Source organism: Perca flavescens, chromosome 9 (genome assembly GCF_004354835.1).
Source record: "Perca flavescens isolate YP-PL-M2 chromosome 9, PFLA_1.0, whole genome shotgun sequence".
NCBI classification, from domain to species: Eukaryota; Metazoa; Chordata; class Actinopteri; order Perciformes; family Percidae; genus Perca; species Perca flavescens.
The window spans coordinates 30,028,010-30,042,680 of record NC_041339.1 but is presented as its reverse complement, the minus strand read 5'-3'; the positions used below and the strand labels follow the sequence as shown (position 1 = coordinate 30,042,680).

Below are 14,671 nucleotides of genomic sequence, written 5' to 3'. Positions count from 1 at the left end.
TCTGCTGATTTGCACTTATTTGACTGTGCTTAAGAGAACTTGGAGGCAACCGGGCACATACACAGTTTATTGTAGGGTGGGAGGTGGGGGGTCATCAGGAGTCCAACAGCAAATTTCTGCTCTGGGGTCCCTTAACAGGTTAATTCAGCCATGTATTTGAAGCCCGCAAAAAACCTTGCGAAAAGTTGTAAAAAAAAGAAACAAAAAAAATTGATTTTGAGTGGCAGAGACTATACTTCTTTCTTATCCATTAAATTATCTTGTGTCCCCCTCACACTTAAACTGTAAAGGCATTTTCTTTCTGCTTTTTTGTGACGATGTTATAGCTATCACAGCAATGGTTGTAGATTGGTTTTGCTTTTTGAAACACATTAAAGATCACTGACCGTCCACTATATGAGTCAGGACACTGAAGGAGGCCACACGAGGACTCGGACAAAATTACATTTAACTATAAGTATTTATCACAATTAACATTTCATCCAAAGCCTCTTTATTAATTTGAAAGAGTTTTAAAGGGAACAATTCAAAAAGTGTCAATCTAATGGTATTTTCACTTAATTCAAGAACATCTTGAGGCTCTAATTGAAATAACATAGTAAACACCATTTGTAGTTAATGGGCTAAAACATGCCAAACCGCTGGTAAACTGCTCCTTTAATACGGGACTATTTTTGAATGGATATTGTTGCAGTGAAACACTATTCTGCATATAAGGATCTTCATTGGTTGCACAAATGTTTTACACAGTCGAAAGCCAACAAAATCAAAAAAAAAAAACACTGTGGTAAATAATGGCATCTTCGTACGGCCATTTACTTTTAACAGGTTTAATATTTTGCCAGTCAGCCTTTTTATTAGCTCTGTGTTCACTGAAATGGATTAGACTGCATTAAACGCTTCTAGAAAGACTAGTTGTCGTATAGTCTGGTAATATGCTAAAATAGTTCAAATACATATGGGGTACTGTTTCTGTTTGTTTAGTTCCAACTGTGTTTACTTGTTAGAAACTGTAACAGCTGGTAACTATAATACACTGAGAATTATTGGTTTCAGTGTTCACTGCACACATTAACCAACGCTGTTATCTGAATGCTGTGCTTCAGCACCATAACTTATGAGTTGAACTTCAGTGCTTCATTTTAAATCACAGAGAAGTGTTAACATATTGCACCGTATACATTGTATTCTGGTTTATTTTGTGCATGAGTAAAGTCATACCTAATAACTGTTTAAATGTTTTCTACTATTGAGAGAAAATATTACCGAGAGGATGCCGTTCAAGAACGTTTGTTTACATGACCGGTTGGTTGGAAATGTCTGTATGCTGTGCTGAATCTACAAAAGGGCGTTGGAAAAAATCATGGTTTTGCACTGAATATAAAAAGGCACTTGTGAAGAAAAGTATGTGTTGTTTAGTTCAGGTGAAGACTTTGTTGTCATTGTTTGCCTCTCAATAATTTGTATCCTAATGTTTACAAGGTGAGAAGTTGAAGCTGTTATGGATGTGTATTATATTTGTAATTCTGTGTATCCATCTGTTGGACTGATCAGACCAGGGCAGATGGGCAAAACTGTGAGATTAAGTAGAGAAAACCCCACTATAATCTGTAAACTATAACCTATAACCTAGCATTGGTACAAATTATTAGGCCTGTATCTATAGATGTTTGTCCATTACTTCAGTGAAAGAGAAAGCGTCATTATTGGCCACAACAAACACTTTTCTTCGTTCTTTGAAATTACAGTGACAAATAGTCACCAGAGAGGTTTTTAATCAATTGTCTAGAGAAAGTTAAATCCAAATTATTGGGTTATCACTTTTATGTTTATCTGAAAGGCTTCTTTAGTCCAACTGTTGTGGGGAATAGTAGCATTAGCGCGGGACCATCCACTGTTAAAATGAGGGCATGTAAGAGTCCGGTTGCAATCAAGTCCCCACAACAATTTGAACTGAAGAAGCTCTTTGGATGAAAAGTAAAGAGTCTTCAACCAAAACTCTTGTCCAGTGATTTTGATTTCCTCCAGATATCGTAGCTCCTGGATGATTGAGAAGAACCTTCACATACTACATGGTATTTGTTCTATAGCAGGATTTGCAAAGTAGCATTTGTTGAAGGCACAGTTTCAGATTTGGGGAAATATGCCTTTTCACTTTCTTGCCGAGAGATAGATGAGAAGACTGATACCACACTTGTGTTGAAAGCCAGGAGGTGATTGGCTTAGCATAGTTTAGTGTAAAGGCTGGAAATGGGGGGAAAAGCTATGCTGACTCTATAAAGTTAATAAATCTGCCTACCAACACCTCTAAAGCTTACTTACTAACTAACACGTACAGTACAGTACAGGCCAAAAGTTTGGACACACCTTCTCATTCAATGCGTTTTCTTTATTTTCATGACTTTTTACATTGTAGATTCTCACTGAAGGCAACAAAACTATGAATGAACACATATGGAATTATGTACTTAACAAAAAAGTGTGAAATAACTGAAAACATGTCTTATATTTTAGATTCTTCAAAGTTGCCACCCTTTGCTTTTTTTGATAGGGCTGCAAACCCTTGGTGTTCTCTCAATGAGCTTCATGAGGTAGTCACCTGAAATGGTTTTCACTTCACAGGTGTGCCTTGTCAGGGTTAATTAGTGGAATTATTTCCCTTATTAATAAAAAAGCAAAGGGTGGCTATTTGAAGAATCTAAAATATAAGACATGTTTTCTCCAGCTCCATACTTAATGATACAGACAAAATGAGTGTCAGTCTCCTCATCTAACTGTAGGCCAGAAATAGAATATCATTTTTTTCCCTGCATATACTGTGTGTGCTTGTCAACTTCAGCTATATTGCTTTCTAATGTTACTTAATCACAACACAAAGCCCATGTATCCTGGTCTACAGACTGAGTCATTCTTGTACCCTGACAGAATTCAGGACCCCTCACCTCCATCTACTGTTAGGACAGTATGTACTCCTGTACTCTCTGTGAAAACCTCAGCACACTTTCAGTGCCTCTGAACAATGTTGCCAATATACCACTGACTGACTGGATGGATGCCTGGACAACTGATTTCTGAGGCTGTGTGTGTGTGTGTGTGTGTGTGTGTGTGTGTGTGTGCGTTGCGTTTGTGTGTTTCCTGACAGGTGAATAAACGTGCAGATGATATTAATCACCAGGCTGAGTTGATGATTATTACAGTGAATGTGTGTCTCATGTGTTCTCTTCCGCGGCTCAGCTCGTAACGCTCCAGGGGAAATAACGGCTCTGTTAGCTGATGCTGTTACAGGCTCACAAGGAGGAGACGCTCTCCATAACCTAGTTTTCACTGCACTGATAGCCAGGCTTTACTCATTATTCTTGATGTAACCGATGCCAAGAAAGCTGTTCTTGTGCCCCCGGTAGTTTGTTTGTTTGCCTGTCAGCAGGATATCTCACAAACCTTATGAACAGATTGCCTGAAATGTGGTGTATTGGCCCTCAGGTTTAAGTTTGGATTTCTTCTTTGTTCTTTCTAATTTGCAGCTATTCAATCAGTGCTTAAATTTGGGCCAGTAATTCAATTCCATTTTATTTATAGTGTCAAATCATAACAGAAGTTATCTCAGGACACTTTACAGAGTAGGTTTATACTATATACAGTACTATAGACTATAATTTACAGAGACCCAACAATTCCCACAAGAGCATGCATTTGGTGTGACAGTGGCAAGAAAAAACGTTACTTTTAACAGGCCGAAAACTCGGACAGAACCCGGCTCGTGGTGAGCGGTCATCTGACGTAACCGGTTGGGGGGAGGGAGAGAGGGAAAGAGGGAGAGATGAAGAAATATGACTCATAGTCATTTTAGCAGTGGGTATAATGGAATGACATGATGAACAGTGGCAATTATAGTAACAGTAAAGAAAAAGAACTTACCTGTATGGAGTACTGGCACATTAGATGTATGACCAACTTAAGTATTACTCAGTACACTACAAATGAAGGCATGTAGGTAATACTGTCGTTATTGTAAGTGTTGGGCAAAATAGCCCTGTTTCTAACTCAAACCAGCAATAAGAGAAGGTACATGTAGTAGATAACATTATTGTCCCCGTGGGGCAGTTGGGTTTGCGGCACAGTCACAAGGCACTTCATGACAGGACATCAGACATATGGTACAAACAAATATGTTTAGTTTTAAAGCTGCTATAAAAAAGCTTCACCTCTAAAACCCTCTGTTTCATAAATGCTTTCTTATCAGGGGTACATTTTAAAAATGATTCATGCACATGAATTGCTATTAATACTATACATGGGATTTTTGCACTTTGAAATGAATAACTCTTTTGCACAATGCGTGTCCTCAAATGCTGCAGGTGCATTCCTTCTGGCTTAGAATACAACACGTTTTATTCAGTTTTAAGCACTGAATGGAACAATGTAGTGAATAAACAGACTCAATTACAAACTTTGTCCATGCAGCGTCGGTGCACAATGTTGCGTCGGTCATTGTGGTCCAAAAAGATTCACTAAGCATTTGCTTCAAACAGACCGTTCAAGTAGATGATTGACAGTCCTCTCCTTCACTCAGACATCAATATGAACCCTTCCTATAGAGCTGATTCAACAAACGCAACACCACTCTGGATTTTCACTGGTCTTTGGTGCTGATGTGTTAACTGGAAAATGTGGCAGTTTTTCTGGGAAAAATCTTTCTTAAACTATCCAATAACATCAATATCTGAACAAATGAAAGGACAAAAATAGCCCATGCAGTTGCTCAATAATGCTTTATTTTACAATATACCTGCCTGTCTGAAAGCACTAAGAGGGGCCCAATTACAGTAAGGTTAAATGGCATGTTTCATGATTGGTTAAAACTGCATGTAGTTTAATTTGTCTTTATTAAGCCTTTAGGTGTATTACCAAGCTAGAGGATTATTCTGTCCTGGTTTGCACTTTAGTACATTTGTGCCATATAGTTAATATATTTTACAATCACTGCAAGGCTCTGAGCACTATGGGGAATCTTTGGTGCAACATTAAATGCTTTCGGTAAATTCTTGAACAAATTACCAATACAATGACAATTGCGGCCCTTTCTTTTTTCTACGGGTGTTTTGTAACTGATGTGCTTTGTTCCCTGATAGTATTCTTTTTTGATTTACTTTTCTAATCATTTGTATTTTATATTTCACCTAATGGACCACAAAAAGAGGCTTTACAAGCACACACAAAGAGAGAGAGAGAGAGAGAGAGAGAGCAATAGATAGGGCCAGTAATATCAAAGACAGCTGTAGATTTCCGATCATGTCTCAGACAGCCTGGGGACATGCAACAGTGGTCTTTGTTCCACTATTATGACTGAACAGTGAAGGAACGGCGTTACACGTTTAAAAAACAGGAAGTCAATCAGTGAGTTGATGCAAAATGCCCAACAACCTGTAGGGTGCCCTTTGAAAGGCTGTGCATTTCTGAAGAATAGTGGCTGAATATGCATCTATAACATGTTAAAAGTTATAGTTAAAGAGTTTGAGGCTAAACGATTCCAAAGCAGTACTTGTAAATTTATTACACATCTAAAAATAATGTAGAACAATTCATTTGATGCTGTAAGATAAAATACTATTTGAGAATACAACTACTGGTACATTACAGGGAGGTAAAAGGGTTTAAAAAGTGACACCCTAGGTACTGAAGCTGCAATGATTATTTGCTTCATCAATCAGTATATTAACAGAAAAGTAAACTCAAATGTGAATATCTGCTTGTTTTCTTAGTCTGATATGACAGTAAACAGAATATGTTCAGGTTTTTGTATACTATTTGCGGATTTTATAAACCTAACTATTGATCAAAGAAATAATTGGATTGAAAAAAATCAATTGCAGAATCACTAGGTACAATAATCATAACTGGGGAGTATAAATATATTATTTATGATATATTATAAATATATAAAAAGAAATATATTAAGATATTATATACATAGATATATTATTTAGTATAAACACCCTGACTTGGTTAAAAAAAAAGAAAAAAGGCATCCTGGGCGATTTCCTTTCATAGATTATTTATCTTTGCATCCAGAGCTGTAAAGGTGCATGTTTAATAACAGTTTTCACCAATGCATTGTTTGATTAATAGATACTAAATGATAAAGCAAAGAGTATTTCTTGATATAACCAAACGGAGTCTCCTGTAAAGGTATTTGAGAGTGTGCCCAAGCTGTTTTGACATTCTTGTTGTTTAGCACCCTCTCCTGGTCATGACACAGTATGACACGTGGGGGGATTTTGTGAATGACCGTGAAGCTTCATATTTAGTAGGTTTTGGGCTTTTTTTGTATGAATTACTTTGTTGGCCCATCTGTAGCAAAAGACCATTTATCCTATAATGTTTTTAGTTGGCAGTACATTTACTCAAGTACTGTACTTAAGTGCAGTTTTGAGGTACTTGTACTTAGTATTTCGATTTCATGCTACTTTATACTTCTACTAGGGGTGTAAGAAAAAATCGAATGAATTACTTTAAAAAATATTCATGTAAGACAGTGGTTCATGTTTATGTTGTGTTTAAACCTCCTACCGCTAGATGGCTATGCAAAGACGCACCACTAGTGTCCTTGCCCAACAGTGCCTAGCAGTGTCTGACTTTTTTGCTAGAAGCTAACAATGTAGCTATGGCTGAACTTTGGTCTACTTTAGCATATCAAAATTAGAACCTGTGAACCACAATCCCAAACTGGTTGTTTGATTTTCTGTGTACTGAAGTGTTTACCTAAAGTAAACTTCTTTGACTATTATGAACATCATGTCTTTTTTTTAAATATTATTTTTTCTAAAATTATACTTTAAAAAAATCGCAATATGTCGCCTTACGCACAGTATCGAAATATATTACAATATATTGAATCGTGACCCATGTATCGTGATACGTATCGTATCGCCAGATTCTTGCCAATACACAGCCCTAACTTCTACCCCACTTAATTAAGTCAATATGGTACCTTTTACACAACATTTATATGACATCAGTTACTAGTTACTTCTCAGATTCAGATTATTAATACAAAATATAAATTGACTAATTAGTGATGATCTATTATTTTGGATTACACTACCCAGCAGTATATAAAGTAGTTAAAATTAGCTCCACTTTTTTTCAGGCTGCAACAATAGGGATGCTTACACATTAATGCATCACTGATTATAATCCAATAATATAATATTCTGAAATGGGACATCTTGCATGATAAGCATTTTGATACTGTGGTATTGCTAGTTTTACTTTACTAAAACATTGAAGTACTTCTTCCACCACTGACAGATTTAAAATGTGTTGAGGTTATAATTATATGCTCCACATTATTTATGTTTGCATTTTTTTTCGTAAAATCTACATTTATGTGCACTGTCAAGTATTTGTTAAAAGTAAATTCATAAATCTAACCAATTTGAACACAGCGTTTACTCCATTCCCTCCATAGGAAGTGGCCAGAGGCTGGTAGTAAAGGTAGCTGAAGCACCAGCAGCGCTAGTCATATACGTGGAGAGAGCAGGGAGTGTCCACAAAGTGTCTGCCTGAACTATTTCCTAGTCTGGAGAGGCAGGCCCAGCAGAAGCTCTGTCCACACTGAGAGCACGTCATTATGTTACATCCTCTGTTCTTCTACAACACAGAAAGCATCACATGCATTAGCAAAGACACAGTCAAAACTTTACAGCGTAATAAAATTGTGTCAGCAAACACGTGCTTGTCTGTTTTTCATGAGTTCACTTGTATGTGTGCAAATAAGTTGCCAATAGGTAAATAACTGAATACCTCTATTCTGCAGTAGCATTGAGGACAGTATTTGCTATTGGAGTCTATCCAGCTTTCACTCAGAAAGTCCTCCACAGTGTTCTGCATTCTTCTTTGGCCGTATCTGCTCTCCAAGAGGCCCTGCCTCTTCTTACTGCCACTGTTATAGTCATCCAACAGAGCCCTCAGCCCCTCTGAGACACACACACACATCCACACACACACACACACACACACACATCCACGCACACGCACACGCACACGCACACGCACACACACACACAGCAACACAGAGCACTGCTTCAGGTACACATCCGGACACATCTGCATCCACACAAACCAGTGGTGGGATGTAACTAAGTACATTTACTCAAGTACTGTACTTAAGTACAAATTTAAGGTACTTGTACTTTCCTTGAGTCTTTTCTTTTCATGACACTATATACTTTTATTCGGCTACGTCTCAGAGGGAAATATTGTACTTTTTACTTCACTACAGTTATTTGACAGCTTTAATTACTACGGTAGTTACTTTAGATATTAGCAAATAATTGCAGAAAAAAAAGCTTTCTTACACATTTGATTTTTGACACAAAAATACACACACGCACAAACACACACATCCACACCCACACCCACACACACGCTTGTGTACCTTGTGACTGTGGTAGGTCTGCAATGACTTGTATTTCCGTGTTCATTTTCTTCTTTACCCGACAGTCACCTGTTCCATGGTAGGTCTTCTTGCAGGTGACACAGAAGGCAAAGTTGCACACAGAGCACAGAGCTGCAGTGCTGGATTTCTCCACGATGACGGCTGAACCACAGGTCCGCCGAGGACAGTACACCACATCTATGAGGAGGAGAAAGTAGAGACATACGGTAAGCAGAGACTCCTCCATGAACGCAATGTAAAATCAAATGATAATAAGATAAGATAATAATAACCCATAATAATAAGGTGCTAAAAATGTTCTTTGTGTCTTTTATTAGTCGTGTTTTCACAGTTGGATTACAAAATTACATGCATGAAATGAAACAATTCGAAAACAGCATTTTATACACTTATATGCAGTGACAAATGAAAAACGTGTTATAAAATGTCTGACTTCCCCAGAGAAAGTGCTATATTTTATCTCTGTATAAAGGCTTTGAATACATCCTCAGTTTGACAAGAATATAAGAGAAACACACCAGCCATGCCGTCCAGAGTTGACTGCAGCAGGAGACGATCATAGCGGCTAAACAGCTCCTCCCCTACCAGCCGCTTCACCTACCAAACAGGGAAAATCGTGGCAAAGTGTGTGTCAGGGAAGTCATGTCATCTAAATTACAGTAAAATGAAAGTGATTTATTTTTGCTATTAAATAGTAGTGTCTTTTGTTGAGCTATACTGAAATATCGGCTGATATTGCAGATATTGGTATTTGTGTACATCTCCAAACATGCATAAGTAACAAGAAATTTCATGTCAGAAATATACTGTATATATGCATATGTTTAGAAAAAGTATTGCCGTTACATAGTTTGTCCACCAGAAATCATATTCGTATCTTCAGTGTTGGAAAGTAACTCTAATTACTGGACTGAGGTACAGTTTTGAGGCACTTTAGCATTTCCATTTAATGCTACTTTATACTTTAACTCCACTACATTCACTATATTTATTAACAGCTAGAGTTAACTAGTGACTTTACAGATTCAAAATAATTATACAAAATCAACTTACAAAATATGATGCATTATTATATATGAAGAAAAAAAAAAAATATATATATATATGTGTATATATATATATATATATATATATATATATATATATATATATATATATATATAAAAGTTGCTGAATTGTGCTTCAGCTCACCTGCAGCATTAAAACACCACTAACACTTTAATGCATCAACAATAATATAATATAATATAAACTCTATTTTGCATAATGAGTACCTAACTTTTGGTACTTTATGTAACACTTATGTACTCTTACTTAAGTAAAACTTTGAATTCAGGCCTTTTACTTGTAATGAATCTTCAAATTGTAGCGTTGCTACAGCGTGTTTTAACTAAACTGACATTGTGTAATTTTTGGAGTTGATTCTTAGCAAAATAACCTTTGTTCTTTCATAAATATGTACTCATTCATGTGTAACTACTTCCACCAACTAATCAAAGTATTCTCGCAAGCGTAGAATCTGCCATTCAGAATCATTCAGAATACATAGCAGCGACTCGCTCGAATGACAGCAGCCATTTAGCGTCTCCATCTTTAAAATACATTAGCCAAAGAGGGACATACCTCCGCATTTCGCCCTCTTACACTCAGTGGCACCGTGACAAATGCAAGGGGGAGATTACTCGCCAGGGAAGCGAAAAAGAGAATTAATGACAACGTGACAAAGTAAATATTGGAGTGGCTAGAACAGCTGCGTGTCAACGATTGAGAGAGCTAATTTCGGGTTCGGCCACTGTAGTAGGAAGGGCTAGAAAGTAATATTCAGTTGGTTGTCATATACAATTTCACCGCTAGATGGGAGAAATTCTTACACAATGTACTTTTAAGTAAAGTATACAAATACTTCTTTCAGCACAGATCTTTTGTTTTAAGGCTTTAGCATCCAAAGCCTTAAAACACAAGAAAGAGCTTTGAAGAGAAGCTGTAGTTGGCAGAGAGAACATACACATAGGTCAGGACTGTACCTGTGCAGGTGTAGGGGTGGCAGAGCAGTCTGCCTCAGGACAGGTGACAGCCCGGACGTTCCCCTCTGTTATCTGGAGCTTGCAGAACTCGGCAAGACAGGCCTGGCAGAAGATGTGGCCACACTCGGGCAACTGCACGCAGTCCGAACCGAGCCAGCGCATAAAACACACACCGCAGTCAAACACTGTGGTGGCAAACACTTTCTGTTTCTGAGCCTCATTATAGATCAAGAGCTGGCTCAGAAGAGCTTGTGACGGAGTTTGGGAGAGACCAGGGAACGTGTGGGTTTCATTATGAGGGGATTCTCTGGGGTCAATTGGCAGAGAAGCAGCTCCTTGTTCACTTTGATCCTGTGGGTCTGAGGAGCTAGAGGGAAGTAATAATGAGACTGAAACATCCCCTTCGTTTAAGAAATCTTCCTGGCCACTTTGATCCGACTGGGCAAATGGAAGACGCTTCGATTGGCCTGCTGCTGAGTTCAGATCATTCTCTAAGTCAGCCTTGACCTCTGAGGTTTGGGGGGTCTGTTCAGCCTCCCTCGCGTCTGAGGCCTGTGCAATATGGTTGGAATCATTAGAAGTGTTTTGGATCAATGCCACAGCTCCCTGGGAGTCTGTGCTGCTCCAGTCTGAGATTGAAGGATCTTGGCCATCAGCAAGAATCACTATGGGATGCTCAACTTCTAACGATGGTGCAGAGAGGTCCGATTTACATGGATCTAAGATATTACAACTTTGGCTATCTGTGGGTCCTGTCTTTGGAGTGTGTTGATTATTTTTTGGTTTAGTGTGTGCAGCATTTAAAGAGTCCTGGCTATCGTACTGGGTGCTGTGTTCATCAGAGGGGAGCTCCAGCAGAGTATGGATGTCCAGGAACCTTAGGGCATCTTCTTTAAGAAACTGTACCCAGGAGAAGAGCACCACAGCCCCACCGGTGGCCTGGTAGAGATCAGTGAGCTGAGCACTCAGTGCAGAGAGCTGTGGGAGGTGATGGCAAATAGACTGATGTAATCTTTGTTGACCCTGTGCAATCCGCATTCCTCTCACTTGGCAGGTTGTAAATGTGACTCATACTGTTGTAATTGAGCCACATGGCCTCTACTGGTTACCTGAGTGTGTGTCAGCCAGCTGCAGGTGAGGGTGAAGGAGGGAGGGGAGGAGGATGGGTAGTCATCAGGGAGTTCAAAGGTCAGTAGCAGAGGTGGAAGGAATGAGAACTCATACTGCCTCAGTGTTTCACCTAAGGAAAAGAAAGAAAAAAACAATGGGACATGACCAAAGTACATTATATGTTAAATATTCAATACCTAAAAGAAACATTCCTGGTTTCGTCATTATTTCTCTTGCTTTTACACAGCCTGTGGGGACAGTGAACATATCCACACGACATATTCAGTCGACTGTTGGGCCTACTGTTTTACTTTTTTGGACATTTGCATTCATGACACATTTTCAATTTTTTACATATTTCATATATTTTAAAACATTTCTTGAAATTATTTGTAATAAATTAAGATAATGAATTAACTGCAGGTCCACGCCTCAACCACACCTCTTTAAATTCCAAGCCAACCCACTCAGCGGTGTTTATCTTTGCATTCTCGACCCACCCTCCGTGCCTTTTACCTTTGACACCTCGACTTCTCACTCACCTCATCCCTTCCTTCTCAGTCCAGTGCATTCCTCTCTTATTTCTTATCCTAGGTACCACCCGGGTGCAAAATTACGAATCCCACTATGGTCACGCCAAGACCCGCCCTATGAAGCAGCTCGATTGGTTGGGGTTAGGCATTTCACCTCGAGGGGTTAAGGTTAGGGTTAGGGGATTGGTCAGGGGATATGACCTTTACATGTAAGCATGGACGCCTGGCCAATAGTAGTGTGTGAACGCTATTGAAGGGCGGGTCTTGGCGTGGCCATAGTGGGATTCGTAATATCGCCACCCGGGCGATATGAAATCAGCTCGGGTGAAAGCACCTGAGACGGAACATGAGTCTCACTCCATCCGGTCTCCAGTCTACATCCTACCGGACCAACCAACCAGACGGCTCTTTTCAATCTCACCCACTATGGCGAGTGGATAGTGCCACGGATAACCTACCGAAGGAGACTGTCGTGTGACTCTAACGTGTGGATTGACTACACGGTCGCCAGTGTACATCGTAGTTGATAAGAACGCCGCCACACCTAGCGTCGTCGCCGATTTGAGTCAAAGGCACCACGGTCTCGCTGTGTGGGCTGGCTCTCTGTTCTTTATCTAGCTAGTTGGCCTAGCTAAGACCAGCCAAATCACTGACTTATTTATTATGTAATGGGTAAATGTCAATCAAGCACCTTCATATTTGTTTTATGTTGAATACTCTTAATAGTTAATTTGTTTGTATTTTTTGAGTGAACTGACGTTCATTTTGGGTAACAAGTTGACGCAACTATCCCTAAGGCTGCAAGCTCCCCAGCTATATAAGCTGTTATTTTTATGATTTTGATCATATATCTTGTGACTATACCTTCGTTACGGTCCTAAGGAGGCATAAGACAGTTGATGATTGTTGTTGATTTTGGTTAAATATGCCAAATTGCTATTTTATTTATTATTGTTGTTCAAACGGCATCTGTCTCTTATTGCCATGGAGACATTTCGAGTGTTCATTAATACTTTTTTTATAAGCATGATGATATTATTAGCCACACATTATGAGTAACACATAAGAACCAGAAAGTAAGCAAAAGAACACTAACAAAATGTGAATCCAAACAATGACTCTATGAATCTATAACAAATACTCTAGTTCAATATTAGGGGAAAAGTCCCCCTGACGACGTACATAGTTCAGACGTCTTTAGATAGTGAAGACGTCTGTTTCACACGTTTGTAAGGCGACGTACTTAGTTTAGACGTCTTTACTAGGCGTAAATTTGATGGGAATTCTAAACATACGCCGTCGCCACGTCGCCGCTGGAAAATGTTTGTACGCACTCGCCGTCTAGTCGCCGCTGGTCTCTCGTCTGCAATCCCTATTAAATCAATTCAAAATTCCACACGGTTTGGCGACGACGGGGAGGGTAACCTGCTCCTTCTCCTTCTCCTGGTTATCCTTTGAATGACACAATCCACTCGCCATACACCCCCCATCCAAATCTATTTCCTATGCTCTTAACATTCAATATAATCAAGCATTCATGACATCTTTAAATTACATATTGTTTCCTTGCTAGTAAAAACAGAAGAAAATTATTTTTATAGAAGCCATACAATGGGTAGTTTTCCATGCAAAGCAAATTGACAAGAAACATTTTCCCAGTCAACACAACCTACACCCTTCTGTTCATATCAATATCATATTTCTCTAACCGGCTTAATTACCTTCTTTCAGGGCCACAATAAACTCTGAAGGCAGCTCAACAGATACTCGAATTTCTCCGGCAGACTTCGATTCATCCCTGACGAACTCCTCCGAATCAAAGATACTTTGCAAGGCGAGCAGTTCGTCTTCCTGTTCCTCCATGTCCGCATTCATAGCTCCAGCTCCTATCACGAGAAGTTTTTGAATAATTGCTGGAGTTTAGTAGACGTCTGCAGTTGTTTCTGCGGCTTTGTTTCTTTGAACAATAATTGAAAGTCTTAGTATAACAAAAAAATAATATAATTTTCAGTACAATGACAGCCTGTAACGTCACGCCAGCCTGCTCCAGGTCCTGTCTGTTGACTCATAGGTGTATGATTCAAGGCGCAGGATACAGCAGCAAGCTCACCCTACAGCGCTGCTGTTATGACTATGCACAACAGGCATTATTAGGTCATTTACGGTAATCGTGTTCAACACACTTTCCTTTGCACAAATAAATAACCATACTGTAACGACGATCTGGATAAGACATTCAAACAAAAATAGGAGATTTATTTGAGTTCTGTATTTACTTAGTTACTTTACTTGAGTAGCCTATTTTCATTTTTATGTTACTTCATACTTAAATACATTTCAAAAGGAAATACATTTATTTGACAGTTTTAGTTACTAGTTACCTTTCTGATTAATATTTAAATTCTTTTAATTTAATTATTGTGTCCATATATGGAGGGGCCCAAACCATAGGTTGGGGACCACTGGACTGTCTTATATACCAGTATAAAACAGTAAAAAACTGTATATAAAGTAGTTGAAACTCACTCCAACACGACCAGCTACAG

At 38.8% G+C, this 14,671-nt stretch overlaps 1 protein-coding gene across 3 annotated transcripts; it reads right to left on the bottom strand.

The window, feature by feature from the left end:
• Positions 1-6,905: 6,905 nt before the first annotated feature.
• Positions 6,906-14,171, bottom strand: LOC114561881 (E3 ubiquitin-protein ligase RNF14). Of its 3 annotated transcripts, XM_028588022.1 has the most exons (8): positions 14,140-14,171; positions 13,847-14,011; positions 11,592-11,722; positions 10,483-11,460; positions 8,977-9,055; positions 8,438-8,635; positions 7,804-7,976; positions 6,906-7,650 (listed from the first exon to the last, which is right to left on the bottom strand). In XM_028588022.1, the coding sequence occupies exons 2-8, from the start codon at positions 13,998-14,000 to the stop codon at positions 7,516-7,518; spliced, it is 1,848 nt and encodes a 615-aa protein (XP_028443823.1). In that variant the 5' UTR covers positions 14,001-14,011; positions 14,140-14,171; the 3' UTR covers positions 6,906-7,515. The 3 variants fall into 3 exon arrangements, with proteins under 3 accessions (XP_028443823.1, XP_028443824.1, XP_028443825.1); XM_028588023.1 differs by lacking the exons at positions 13,847-14,011; positions 14,140-14,171 and adding an exon at positions 12,990-13,031 and having other exon boundaries at positions 10,483-11,722; XM_028588024.1 differs by lacking the exons at positions 13,847-14,011; positions 14,140-14,171 and adding an exon at positions 12,135-12,164 and having other exon boundaries at positions 10,483-11,722.
• Between the last annotated feature and the right edge of the window lie 500 nt (positions 14,172-14,671).

What these genes read in the sequence shown, in the direction of transcription:
- LOC114561881 (XM_028588022.1), bottom strand. Translation starts at nt 14,000, where the DNA reads ATGAATGCGGACATGGAGGAACAGGAAGACGAACTGCTCGCCTTGCAA. An exon ending in GCTGGCTGACACACACTCAG is followed by an intron (nt 11,461 to 11,591) that starts GTAACCAGTAGA and finishes CACCTCCCACAG; the next exon opens with CTCTCTGCACTGAGTGCTCA. An exon ending in AGACCTACCACAGTCACAAG is followed by an intron (nt 7,977 to 8,437) that starts GTACACAAGCGT and finishes TGTGTGTCTCAG; the next exon opens with AGGGGCTGAGGGCTCTGTTG.